The 14,026-nt window shown below is 42.4% G+C and overlaps 1 protein-coding gene across 2 annotated transcripts; it reads right to left on the bottom strand.

The window, feature by feature from the left end:
- Positions 1–537: 537 nt before the first annotated feature.
- On the bottom strand, positions 538–13,416 carry sh3bgrl (SH3 domain binding glutamate-rich protein like). 2 transcript variants are annotated; one of them, XM_040015835.1, is made up of 4 exons: positions 13,156–13,416; positions 4,722–4,907; positions 1,828–1,908; positions 538–1,447 (listed from the first exon to the last, which is right to left on the bottom strand). In XM_040015835.1, exons 1-4 carry the CDS (start codon positions 13,198–13,200, stop codon positions 1,409–1,411), a joined length of 351 nt encoding a protein of 116 aa, XP_039871769.1. In that variant the 5' UTR covers positions 13,201–13,416; the 3' UTR covers positions 538–1,408. The 2 variants fall into 2 exon arrangements, with proteins under 2 accessions (XP_039871769.1, XP_039871770.1); XM_040015836.1 differs by having other exon boundaries at positions 13,359–13,380.
- Positions 13,417–14,026: the final 610 nt, after the last annotated feature.

The raw sequence follows: 14,026 nt of genomic DNA, 5'->3' as shown, positions 1-14,026 counted from the left end.
GTTAAAGCACTTTTGAAATGCAGTTTTTGTCTTTATGTGTTATTCAAATGATAATCAGTTCCAGAGGTTTCACATTCTGAATTTCATTAGTACTTTTAGTGGCTTCAAGTCTTCTGGGTAGGTTCTGTTAAAGTGAACACCTATCTGAGATATTACAGTCAAATTTAATCAATGTCTATTCTTACATTTCACAGCTGTTGAGGCTGGTGGTAACACGCAGAGCTTTAGAATAGGTTACATGCGCTTTTCCTGATTGAGAGAGTTTTATTTTGAAGGTCCACTGACAACTCCTGGGACTCTTTGGTCCTGAGTTTGGAGGGCCACGGTAAAGTGTCTGAATACTTGTTATTATTTAGTTACTTCAGATTGAGATTTTGAATAGAATTTTAGAGAAGCGACACATATCAGTCTCCTGGATGTAGATGGATTAAAACAGTGCATTTGTTTAAAACTACATTTACGAAACAGTTACGTGTTCTGAATACTTTCTGAGATGACTGACACACGCTAAAGTAAAACAAAAACAGACACGTCAAGTCAACTTACAATTATTTATTGTACATAAAAAATGAACAGCACGGGGTGAGGAGGCAGAGCTCGTTTCAAAATCGGCTGACTGTTTTAAGAGTCATTCTTTTTGTCTGTGTGTCATTGCTGTTTTATTCCGAGGAGAGATTGTACCAGTTTACGTAAGTCAGGGATTTACCAACACATTGTTAAAAAAAATTATTCTAATAGGAACAAGAGCCTCTTATCCAACTTCCCCCAAAACAAAAAAGCACCAAAATTGCATGTATTGTCATTTCTTTTAAGCAAATATCATCTTGTAGAAAAAGGGTTTGCTATTAAAACAGTTTTAAGATGACAGAAAGTAACTATAAACTCAGCAGGTGGGACTGTAAGAGAAAACAGTTACTGGGTCACACAATGTGGCTGAAAAATTTAAGACTTCTACTGATTAAACCTCTAAAAAACAATAATATTCATGTTTACAGTCAAAGGTTGGATGATGTTGTTTGTGGCTAACAGTGAATCTTTCTTTGTATATTTCACTGGGTCTGATGATGTCGTCCCAATCGGGTAGTCACACATTCACGGTAATGCTCTGATTGACATGTCATTGGGCCAATAGGATTATCAGGCTGAGATTAACGGGAGGAAGCTGAGCTGTTTTAGATACCCTTAATAGTCTGCTTTAGCACCTCCTTTCAACTACAGCTAGCAAGGCACGGCTGAACGCAGATTTATGAAACAGAAACGTCATGAGAAAAAGTACATCGAAACCTTCATTATATTTATAAGCTGAGCAAGGTGTTGCTTCTATTCCCCCCCCCCCCCGGGTCTAGGCAAGGCTGGGTCCAGATGTAGGTTAGGCCTGAGGTGTCAGGACGGGAACGATGGGAAGCTGCTACTGCTGTGCTGCTTTCTTCGCTTGAGCCTCGGCCTCCTGGAGAGAAAAAAAACAGAGAGGGAAGGGACAGAGCGTGTTATATTAAAATGGAGGATACTGGTTAATATATCCCTTGCCACAGCTCAGAGGAAAACCCCCTCTGTCTCCATGGTAACTGGCACACCTCCCTGCAGTCCCCTTTGTGGCCGAGAGGAGGCGCCAGCGAGCGAGAGAGCCTGCAAAACCGATAGGAGGCCTGCTGTGGTGGATATCATGAACAGATGTATTATGTAATGTGTGTTTTCTTTATGGAAATTAAAGTGTGAAGACGAGTGTATATTTAGGATTGTTTTACAGGAAATGTGGCTGAGGGTGTAGGAATGCACTTCTCAGGAGGGACAGTCACCCAGCATGTGTTACTGTGTCCGTGAGCTCACCTTAGAGCCCGGAGGAGCGGTCAGACCCAGAAATGCGTACACGGCGTTTTCCTCCCTGGCATCAAAGAAGGCCTCGTAGTTCTGCGAAGCAGGAAGAAACACAAACAGAGAGGTTTAAGGCAGATCAATCAGAAGATCCGGCTCTCCTGAAGCTGAGCGCTGATAATTTGAAACAGCCTCTGAGCATGTGCGGCCTGAGGCAACAATCTGGGCGGCTGTGAGAAACAGTTGAGGTTGTGTTATCTGTCCAAGGACAGACCTCGGCAGTCAGTGTGATAGGAGGGCATTGTCTTTTGAGAATGCAGCGCAGGGTAAACAAGCTAACACGTTCAGCCCGTCTACGGTTTAGCCGTCTTGCACATTCCTGATCCCTCGCTCCTTCTCTGACCCTTTGTCTTCTTCCTCTTTCTCCACCAGAGCACAAAACTGATTTTTCAACAGAGCTCTACAGCTGCGAGCATCCCTGTCGTCTTTGTCTGTGACATTCAATACAGCCCATGCTGCAAGTGCACCTTCACTTTGAGCCACCCATTAGCAGCACAGGATGATGCCACAGTGCACGCATGCTAAAGGCCCCAAGTGTTTACAAAGGGAGTAAACGAACATCTGCTAACACAGTGCATCAGGTTTGTGTAGTGTTTGGTAGAGTATGTCTGATCAGCACAGCTGCCAAACTGATTCCTGAATAGAAAAAAATGAATGGGAAAGTAAACAGAGGAAAGCAGAATTCATGTGTCACATTTTAAGACTTAATGCTTACAATTGTTTTGTTGTTTTTAATTGTGCGATTAGTGTATTTATACAGCCATTGCAAGAAAACTTCTTAAAGTCTTAAAGTCAGTCTGGATATAGTTCCTCCTGTAGACTGGTTGATGTCATGCATTGGTTTGTGGACTTCTCAAATAAGAGGTGGATGACTAAGAAATCACTATATATGCTTTTTCACTAGAAGTGAGGCAAATCGCAGGCCTGTGACCTGGTGACTCAATTACATTTTTGTAGAGGATACAAATTTTGGTGACTGTTAAGTTACGTATGGACTCTGTATTATGACTGAACATAAAAATAAACGCAAACAGAACATAGCCTTACATCCGCAGGGTCATGAGGAATATGAAAAGAATTTGGATCTATAATAAATGTTTGTTTTTTTTAACACATACAGATGCTAATAATCAGTGTCTGAGTGATGATGTTCAACAAAGTTTTGTTCAGATTGGCCTGTTTGTTAAGGAGGATATACGTACATATATATACCCTGATCAAGCATAACATTCTGACCGCCTGTCTATTATTGGGTTGGTCCCCCTTTCGCTCCCAATACAGCTCTGACCCGCGGAGGCATGGACTCCACTAGACCCCTGAAGATGTGCTGTGGTATCTGGCACCAAATTAGCAACAGATACTTTCACTCCTGTAGTTGAGAGGTGGGAACTCCATGTATCAGACTTGTTTGTCCAGCACGTTACACAGATGCTCGACTTTGGAGGCCAAGTCAACACCTCAAACTCGTTGTTGTGCTTCTCAAACCATTTCTGAACTATTTCTGCTTTGTGGCAGAACGCGTTAATGGTCTGCAACAGTGGTAGGTGGGACGGGTCAAAGTAGCATCTAAATTAATGGCAGGACTGAACCCTGCAAAACAATATCTAAAGCATTGCACTGCTTCCTCTAGCTTGCCTTCTTCCCATAGGGCATCCTAGTGTCAGGTATTTCCCTGGTAAGCGATGCACACAGACAACTGGCCTTCAATGTGACCAGGCCACCTTCTTCCATTGCTCCATGGTCCAGTTCTGATGCTCACGTCCCCATTGTTGGTGGACAGCAGTCAGCATGGGCAGCCAGATTGGATTGGACTACACAAGCCAGTCTTCACTTCCCACATGCATCAGTGATCCTTGGCCGCTCATGACTCTGTCAGTGGTTCATCACTGGCCTGGAACATCCCACAAGAGCTGCAGTTTAAGAGATGCTCTGTCCCAGTCGTCTAACCATCAACATTTGGTTCTTGTCAAACTCTCTCAAATCCTTTCACTTGTCCATTTTTCCTACTTCTAACATGAACTTTGAGGACAAAATGTTCTCTTGTTCCCTCATACATCCCACCCACTAACAGGTGTCACGATGAAGAGATAATCAGTGTGATTCACTTAACATGTTAGCAGTCTTGAGTTTTGCCTGATACATGCATACACACATTTACTACATTAAAAATGAAACCATACCTTAAAAGACACCCTGATTTGTCACCAGTTTTACTATAAATCATTTACAAAAAATGGCCACAATGTTGCAAGCAGTCAGGTTTAAAACTGAACATAAACTCAGCAGGAGAGCATTTATTAGGCTATAGATCAAATGACAAGTACGGTAAACAAGCTCCCCCTATTGCCCATTAGAAAGTAAATTAAAGGTAGTTTGCATTAGTTTATTCTTTCAGACTCAGGGGTTATGTCCATCGTTTATTTACCGTCCGTAGGGATAGCAGAACAGTGACATATTGAGACCTTACGTGTTTTGTATCAGCTTTAGTCTCCAAAAACTCTGTTTCCACTTTTAAAAAAACAATAGCTGTCTTGTAAGTTGCTAGATTCCCCACTGTGTTCACCAGCTATTTGCTAACAATGTTTGGCAGCTCTGCGGTGCTGGGAAGGGAGTGTACGGAGTGTATTTTTATTAAAGCCTTTTCACTGAGCACAGCAGCTACTGAAAGAACAGTGAAGCTGCAGTCTATAAACCCAAAACAAAGGGATAAATGACGCCTGTACACTCTGTATACTTGAGGTCAACTTTTAATCAGGTGGTATTGAAGACATGAGCTTTATTATCACAACAGTAGCTGCTTAGATGATCGCATGAAAATAATTTTATGTGTGTGCACGTGTGTGTCTTACCCCGCAATATTTGGTTTCATTAAATATCTGTGGGGGGAGCGGGTTCCCCGTGGCAGGCCTGGATTCCTCTGGGACATTCTCCCTCATCCACTTCCTGTTAGCCTCGTTGGCTGCGATGTCACACTCCTCGAACTCGATCTTATTGGCCGCCAGGAAGCCCATCACATCCTGCTGCTGCTTTTTAATCTGTGTGCGGGTGGATGAGAAAAGATGGTAGAGGGGGAAGTTGTCAGTTAAACATGACTCAGCCGTATGAGGAGACACAAGAGCCTCAGTTCATCATGCTGTCATGAGTCTGTTTTAGAAATAAGGAGACTTTTTCTCTCCTGTGAGAACTACAGAGATCACTGACTCTCTGTTACTAAGTTACCACTCTGCTAGCAAGTGAAGGAAATGGGAACTTGGGAAAGGCTAAGCAGGCACAGATTATACTTCATCTGTATCAAAAAACACCATACAGTGAAGAAGCCTGCAGACACCAGTAATTCCCCACATTATCAGAGGAAATGTTTAAAATAAAAGCATCTCAAAATTAGTCAAAGGCTGCACTGTTTTTCTCACTGTCTGGGATTTTATGCAGATGCGATTGATTTCGACAGGAGGATATCCTGCTGCACTGGAAAAAGCACTAAATTAAACATTAACACATTTGTCATTTGTCACACTTCTAAAATAGTCTATCCGGCTTGTTGCAAAGCAACATTTTTATCTAAGGGGATGCAGCTCTACAACTAACAAGGAAATAAAGGTCTATCAAGGTTGCCACGGTGATATCTTGCAGGGTTTCATCTCTTTACAAAGAAGCCTAAATGCATCCTGCTGACAGATAAAGAAGAAGCTACAGTCTGCATAAAAGTGAGTGTTTAACTTTGTTTTCTTCCTCCTTCTGTGTGTGTGCGTGTGTGAGAAGTTGTGGTCCAATGAGCTCTCGGTGGGTGTGTTTAAGAGGGAGGATGGCCCTACAAGGCCAGACGGAAACATTAGCTCCTCTGGGACTTGAGAGGAGGTAACTGGTCAAACACGAGCCAAATAAGGCCTGCTGAATGGAGACACACACACACACACACACACACACACACATTCAGTCTTAGCGGCACACACACACCACACCCACACACCAAAAGTAAACCAACTTCACCACGAAAACACATAATAAGGATCGATGTATCATCTTTGTGCCAGACCTGACGCCCCTGTGCGAGGGTTCCTCCCAGCTTTATGGCATGCAGATGAGACAGGTGGATTATTTAATAGCTGTTGAAACTTCACTAAGGCATGGAGGACAGTTCTCTGTGATCAGCCAGGCTGCAATCTGAATCATGGCAGTTTCACTCCAAAGGGCAAAGTCCTAAAACCAGCTCTCACTGTCTATCCACCTGCCCCGAAAAGCAATGCAACATAAAGCAACCGAGCAGAAACCTCAAAGGCTTTTTAATAGACTCTGTGTCTCCTAACGTGCATGTTTTGCACAATCACAGGAGATTATTTGAATCTCAAAATGCTACAACGACAAGTTAAGCATAAGGTTTCTCATACTTTGGTCTGTTTTCTGCTTCACTTTGGTGCACTCGGGCCATTGGTCCAACAGGGCTACATTGTACCGCTGCCAAGCAAAATTAATTTGTAGGACAAACTGGCCACATGCCATCTGCACCGTAACTCTAATTGAGCAGTGGGAGCTCCCAGCTCCGGGCCTCTGAAATGCTCCCTCATGTCTTGAGTCCCGAATTGAGCGCCTGGTGAAAGAAAACTGGCTGTCCTTGGATTTGGGTGTGGTAATAAACAAACACTTACTTCTTATCCATTTCTTCAGAATGCTTTTATATCATTCCTTCTTCTCAAGAAGAAGATAATCATCTAATCATCTTCTTCTTCTTAAGAAGAAGAACACAAAAAGAAGTGTGAGGCAGGCCAGTATGTGCCTTACAGCAGAGACCTGCAAGTGTGAGGTTTCATTTCCATAAACTATGCTTCTCTTGCATCGAGTCCAAGCATGCAAATTAATACTGGTATTTAGCTGAACATAATGCAAAAACCAAAAAGGGTGCGCTAATGTCAGGGTTGCTTCTTCTGCATAGATGCTGATCAGCATTAGCCGTGTTACTCTATCTAATCCAGGCGTTCGTGGTACTAACCCAATGATTCCTAATCAATCAAGCGGTCCTTTTAACATTTCCAGCAGTTGGATTCAGTCATAGAATAACATTCAATAACATTCAGTTATTGAATGTCTTGCACAATTGGTAAGCAGTTTTCCTTTAGGCCAGACTGTTTAAATATCTTCACGATCAAAGTAAGCTTAACTTATTTAAGTAGTCTGGCTTACAATCAAATTAAGACAGCTGAACATCAACATGTTAGCGGTGTCACTGTGAGAAAGATAGCACCCTGATGTCAGTGTTTAGCTCAAGGTGCTGTGCAGCACTCACTTAGCGCCGTGTCTCCTGTGTCGAGTCACTCGCACACAATTACTTACTGCTGACTAACTACGCTGATTTCAAATGTATCATCTGGGTTAGGAGAGAGGAGCCTGAAACAAACACTTCAAATCACTGATAACTACCATCATAGCACTTACTTGGCACAGTAATTAAATTTGATCACACCCACGCTGACGGACACACCCATGGAATGACTCAGACAATTCCACATTAGCTTACTATGATTACTTATTACTAGGATGTCCGAAACCTTGATAAACAACTCCAGTAGGACAACTCCAGGGATTTATTAGAATATGAAAATGTATCAAACTATGCTTTTGAAGTCATAGCAGACAGTGCCGGATAGCTTGCCCGAGCTTTAAAGTCAGGAACACTTGTTTAATATAGTTTAAATTTCTTAATTATTACTTGGTTAAAATTGTTACCATTGTTACCCTCCGACTATCTGCTCTTAAAAGTTGCCATGCTAAGCACAAACCAGTATGTCTAAAAAGATACATACAGTCATGTAAAAAAGAAAGTTTTCACAATAGTCTATGCAGTCCTGTGAGCTCAAGGTGAACTCAGTGACCGCAAGGTACCCGGTCCAAATCATCAACCTTCTACCACCGTTGTTGACGGTTGCTACAAGGTATTTGTGCTGATATGCTGTGTTTGTTTTACGCCAACATCTAAACTTTGATTTCTCTGTCCAAAGGACATTGTTCCAGAAGTCTTGCAGTTTGTTCGGATGCATCTTTGCAAACCTGAGGCATGCTCCCATGTTCTTTTCTGCTGCCAACACCTTCCAAACAGGCCATACTTGTTCAGTCTTTTTCTAATTGTACTCAATGAACTTTAACGTTTAACATGCTATCTGAGGCCTGCAGACTGAGAGCTCTTGGGTTTTTGCAGTTTCTTTGAGCATCGCAAACTCTGACCTTAGGGTGAATTTACTGGGACGTCCATTCCTGGGAAGATTGTGGCACTCTTCCAGACCACAAAAACTGCCACAACATCTGCTTTCCTATAGGTGCTCACACTTTAATCAAGTGCATTTGGTTATCATCGCCTGGCTGCTACTTGCCATCTTATTTTCTTTGGAACCAGTAAGGGTGTACTGACTTTTTCCAAGTACTTCATAGTCTTTTGAAACTTTCTTTTGCCTGTACTAAAGTTACAGATTGAAGTACAGATTAAGTTTATTATTAATTAAAAGAATAACTAGTTTTTGGTAGTAAGTTCAGCGGAACTTACTGTATATCGTTACATGAATGATTATTGTTGACTGACTAGAATCTGAGTTGAATACAGTTGAAGGAGGTGGAATCTGCACCACGTGAACTTTGGTTTACATGCCTTATCATCATGTGAGAGAGTTATGGCAGGACAATCCACATCCAGACATGATCAATCCCAGAAAAGGTCAGAACTCCGGCATTAACAGCTGCCAGACAATGACAAGCATTGATTGGATGGACCATATCCACAACACTGGCTTAGATCAATATGGTGGACACTAATTGAATACCCCATCTGATTAAGGGTTGGGTTCAGCTCATGTTAATTTCAATAAGACAGGAAAGAAAACATGTTTAAAACGTCAGTTGCTCTTCACAGATAAGACAAATAGCCTTTCATATTCCCCGGAAGCCCAACATTTGAATATGGGAAAGAAACCACTCTTTGCGCCAAGAGGAAACATGAATCAACCCCTGCCCTGTATGCTCATAAGGGATAAACGTTTGTTTTGATTAGATCACGTCTGATTTCAGCTGAAAACAGTTGCTTACTGGAAAAGTACCAAAAGCAGTAGCCTCCACCCAGTCCTGTACTCAGTCAGCATTACAATATAGTTACAAAAGAGCCTTACACTGTTGCTCTGGCTGAATTCCCATACTGCTGCCTGGAGGTGAAACAGCAACAAAATTAGCTGATATAGAAACGAACAGTAGCACCAGCCCAAATCACGTCTGACCTATAAACCTTAACATCAAATCCACAATAGGGAAAAGCATGATAAGGCTGACATTCTGAGGGCGAAAGTCCTGGGCATAGAGAGTTACACTGCATGTCCACAGCATCTCAGGTTATTACAGATTCACAGAGCATTTATTGTGACGATAAGGAAATTGTAAAACAGTGTGGCTGCAGTTCAGGCATGGAAATGAGGGAGGAAATGTGCCGTGGTGCTGGCCAGTGCCTTTGGCTCGTTAGACATTTGCAGTTTAAGTCGACCTTGTGGTCTATGGTCTAGATATACTGTTGTAGGTGCATATGTGCATTGGCATATGTGTATTTAAGGAAAAAAAGATTCTAGTTTGTTAGGCAAACTTGGCCTCGCTCAAAACCAGGCGCAGTTGAGATACCCGGTGGCATTCTGTAAAAGATATTTTACATACAAATACAACATCAGAAATTTGGGTTATGTTTTAAAGAGCCATTAGCAACAGGATTGAAAACATCCCTAGAGAACTTACACGAAAGCACAATATTATATATCTAAGTGATTGAAATGCTCTGCTTCACATTACTGGGTGGAAATACAATAATGTCAGCTCACATTGTGATACCCTCCTTCATACTGTATAACTAGCTCAGACCAAAGTCAAGCAGCAACCTCCAGGGATAAAAACTGAAACCGATGTGGGAAAGTGCCAAAAACACCAGTTCATCAAACGGCCACTTGGCAATATAATGCACACAGCTTCTTGCACTGGCACAAAATATGGCTGTTTTTATAAAAGCGTGCAGGCACTGTTAACAGATTCCACTGTTAATGTTACTCACTAGTCGCTCCTGGAGGTAGTGCTGATAATACGGAGTCTTCGTAGTATTGTACCTTGAGTTAGTCTACAATTGTAGCCACTAAACATGGGTGTCTCTCCCTGTGAGACACATCCATACTGTCTATAGCTGTGCCTTTCTCTTTTAGCACTCAAATCCAAACATGGCCACTTGTGGCTTCAAAAAACCAAGATGCTTTTTGGCTATAATGCCATCTTAAAGCTTCAAAATGGGACTTCACGAACTCAACATCACAATGCAAATGTCTCCTGGGGAAAGGTTTTATGTTCAGATGGGATAAATATTGAGCTGTTTGGCCACAATGACAAGAGGTGTGTTGCAGGAGTAAAGGTGTACCAACTGTCAAGCATGGTGGTGGTAGCATTATGCTCGACAGTTAGTACACTATTGTTAGGTTTGAAAGCCTAGCATTATGCTCTTGTTAATGAAGAAGGAGGACTACCTCCAAATTCTTTAACTTCATTTTAAATCAACTGATAAAGTGTTGAAAGTTACTCAGAGAGTTGCGTTCCAACAGGACAATGATCCAAACACTGGTTTTGGAATGGATAACACATGCTAGCAATTAGCTTCTGTAATGGCCTTCCCAAAGCCCCGACCTCAACCCTATTTAATATTTTGGGACTATAATTAAAAGCCAGGCCTGTGCAAACAAACCAACCAGATTAAATGAACTCTACCAATTCTGCCAAGAAGAATGGTCAGATATCGATCCAGAATTATGCCAGACGCTTGTTGATACCAAAAGTGCCTGATCAAGGTGAGTGTATATGTATATACTTGCGCCTGTATGTAAACTTGGCAACTTGTGTATATCAGAGAAAACCTGAAACTATTTCAAACTTTTGTACCAAGTTTATGTTTTTGGATATAGAAAATCTGAAAAAAATAACATGTCATGCATGACCATGATGGATGTATCTGAACTTCTAATTACAACTGTATACATTTACCATCTCCTACCAGAATACTCACATTGTGTATTTATTTCTTATATGTATTTCTTTAGTGTAAAGTGATCTATTTTTTAGATCTATTTCTTTTCTGATAGTTTTATTTTTATAGAGCTATGTTTTTTAATGTTTTGGGGACATGGTAATTTCCCAATTTTGGGGATAAAGTATTTCCTCATCATATTCTTCTGGAATTTTATTGTTGTTCCCTTTTTTCCATTTTTTTCTGTCAGAAAAAAAAACTGTTTTTTCCAAGTGGCAGCAACGTATGCAACTGGAGTTTGTGGCATTTTGCTAAATCATATTTTGAGGAACAGTACTGTTGACATAACTCACCTCAGTTCTTTTTTTCATTACCATACTGTAGCCTTTTCTAACTGAAATCTGTCTATTGACACATACTGTAAATCTGATGTTGTGCTCTTCTATGACAAACTGGTACTCAAGCTCAATCAAATTAACAGTACTTTGTTTTTGACCTTTGGCTCTTGTACGGATCAGCTTTCACATGAAATCAATCAGCCCCAAAAGCTAACACAATGCTCAAACACAAAGCAGAACTTAATGTCTTGGAAAACAAAACCATCTATCTGGATGATGCTGACTGTTGTAGTTTGTCAAGTGCTGAACCTCATATAGCCCTCTGGCTAACTTCACACAGTCTGCTGCTCTGACCTGCATTCAGTTTCCTCTATGGAACAAAAAACACTTGAAATATTATTTTTTTTTAAATACTCCTACTTATCTCCCTGTTTTTGGATGTTCCTCTCTGCACATTCTTATTTATACTCGAGTGCTTAATGTAGTATCAGATGGGGCTGGGTAGAGGAATGTGATGACACTGTTTTGTAGACACAGACGCAATCAAAAAAGCAAGCTTAGTTGCGACAGAGGCTTTTCGCCACAATTTCCCGCTCAGCAGCCTACTCATGCTAATGTGCGAAGAGAGATTTTAAATACTGTGTAATTCAGACATTCAGTAAGTGCTTTAATAATCTACAATAGTGCATCTGCTAAAATAAAAATCAAAGGGAATGAGTTAAACATGGTAAGAACAAACAAAATGAACTCTAACGCTGCTGCTCTGCTGACTATGAAAACAGTGCAAAATCTCGTACGCCTCTTCTAGAGGACTTAACCAAAAACAAATCAATGAGAGGTAATGCACTTTCCCAGACAGACTCCAGGACGCTGATGGCATCGCTGGCTCTAAACTCACTCCACTCTGACTCTACAGGAAGCTCCTGTGCTCTAAAGCCTGCTGCTGAGCCTGTGCAAATGTCATTTACTGTCAGGGCAATAAAGTCACTCAGAGCAGTCCAACTGAAAGGAGGCTCTGTTTGATTATTTCCTGTATGTGAGCTGTGAAAACAAACGGCTGGCGGAAGGAAAATCGCCCTACAGGTGATCTAAAGCACAAGGGTACGACAAGTGACTATAAAGTTGGACACTTTTATCAAAGGAATCTTTAAAGGTTCTTTTTTTGGGAGCATTTCTCCTGATAAAATTTGCACGTTTACAGTTTTGAGACTTTGCAGACACCAGGCACGATGCTAAATGCAATATTTTCATCGCATCTGATGTTGACTAGTTGTAGGATACAGTGTGCAAGAACTCAGTGTTTAATGAGCTTCTGCATGCTCGTGTTTATGTTGATCCAGAACTTCTGCAAGTCTTAAACCCTACTTCAGGGCTGCAGCTGCTTGTCTAAAAGGGGGGCCCTGGAGAATTGCATCACCATCATTCCTCTGCACCCTGGAAGAAACTGGCAAGTCTGGAGCTAAAAGAATGTCCTCTCTACTGAAGGAAAACAAGAGTCCTGCTCTGGCATCAGGTGACACAGCACATCGTTTTAAGTTCATCTATTGATTTTTGTATTTTCTGCATGTCTTTCCTGTTCACAGTCTAGTTTCAGCTGAAAAACCCAATAAACTGCCACTCCAGGAAGCACTGTGACAAACCGCAGCTGAGAGAGACAGACGCCCGCTCGCTCCTTAAACTTCCTCCCTGCCCCTTTCTCTGTGCACGAAGTTAAAAGAAAATCAAGGAGAGACTCGAGCTGCGTTCAAAGTGTGGTGGACGGCAGAGCTGCATGCTTACTGATGAGTCAGGCCACCCCGCGCAGTGAGAGGATGACAGCCCGGTGGACATCAGTTAAGTAAAATAAAAAAGTTCGGCCTGGCTGCTGCATATACACCCGCCTATCACCTCGTACGCACACAAGCCACACGCAATCACCCCGAATCTTACCGAAGTGGATCCAGAGGACGATGCTATGTACACTTTGATCACCATCTTATCTCCCTGATGCTGTTGTCACAAAAGTCCGGCGGGCTGAGCTGGTCGGCTGCTTGCTCTGCTGCTCGCAGACACTGTGCAGGTGGGCGGCTGAGCAGCGAGACACAAAGGAGAAAAAACTACAGCAACAAACTTCCGAGGCTGAAATAACGTACCAGTCTCTGGTAGACAGCGCAGACGATCTGCGCAAATGCTCCGGTCCTCAGCACTGGATGGAGCTTTGCATTCCTCCCCCGCCTCCACTCTGCCTCCCCGCCCCTTCTAGCCTCTCTCTCTCTCTCCGTTTGTGTGTGTGTGTGGAGCTGAAAAGCACACACTCTCAGACTGGTACACGCACAGAGAGGTGGCCTGTCAAGATGGCAACGGGGTTATACTGCCTGAATATTTCAGCATCGACCTCCCCCTCCACAGCATCACCACCACCCCTCCTCACCCCTTTGTCTGTAAGCCAGACATTGGCTATTGTTCGGCGCACAATGCACGTGTGCACGGTTACAGGTGTCCCGACACTACGTGTGAACGAGGAGGCAGGTTAATGTGATAGAAAATAAAAATCTGATTTGAATTTTTTTATTTGGAGAGTGTGTGTGTGTGTGTGTGTGTGTGTGTGTGTGTGTGTGTGACAGCACAGCCTGTGGAAGCGCCGTCTTCAGAGCAGGCGCTTTATTATTAGCCGGGCTTCGTGGGCCCCCTGCAGGCGTCTGGAGAAGTCGACGCGAGGCCTTTTTTTTCCCCTGAAACGAATTTAAGGAAAGCCGACTGACAAAAAAAAGTGTCGGAGAGGAGGAGGGGGAGGAGTGGGCGCCATATTGGACTGAAACTC

Source organism: Simochromis diagramma, unplaced genomic scaffold (genome assembly GCF_900408965.1).
Source record: "Simochromis diagramma unplaced genomic scaffold, fSimDia1.1 OVJJ01000685.1, whole genome shotgun sequence".
In the NCBI taxonomy this organism is placed as follows: Eukaryota; Metazoa; Chordata; class Actinopteri; order Cichliformes; family Cichlidae; genus Simochromis; species Simochromis diagramma.
The sequence above is the reverse complement of the archived record's forward strand: the minus strand, read 5'-3'. Positions and strand labels throughout refer to the sequence as shown.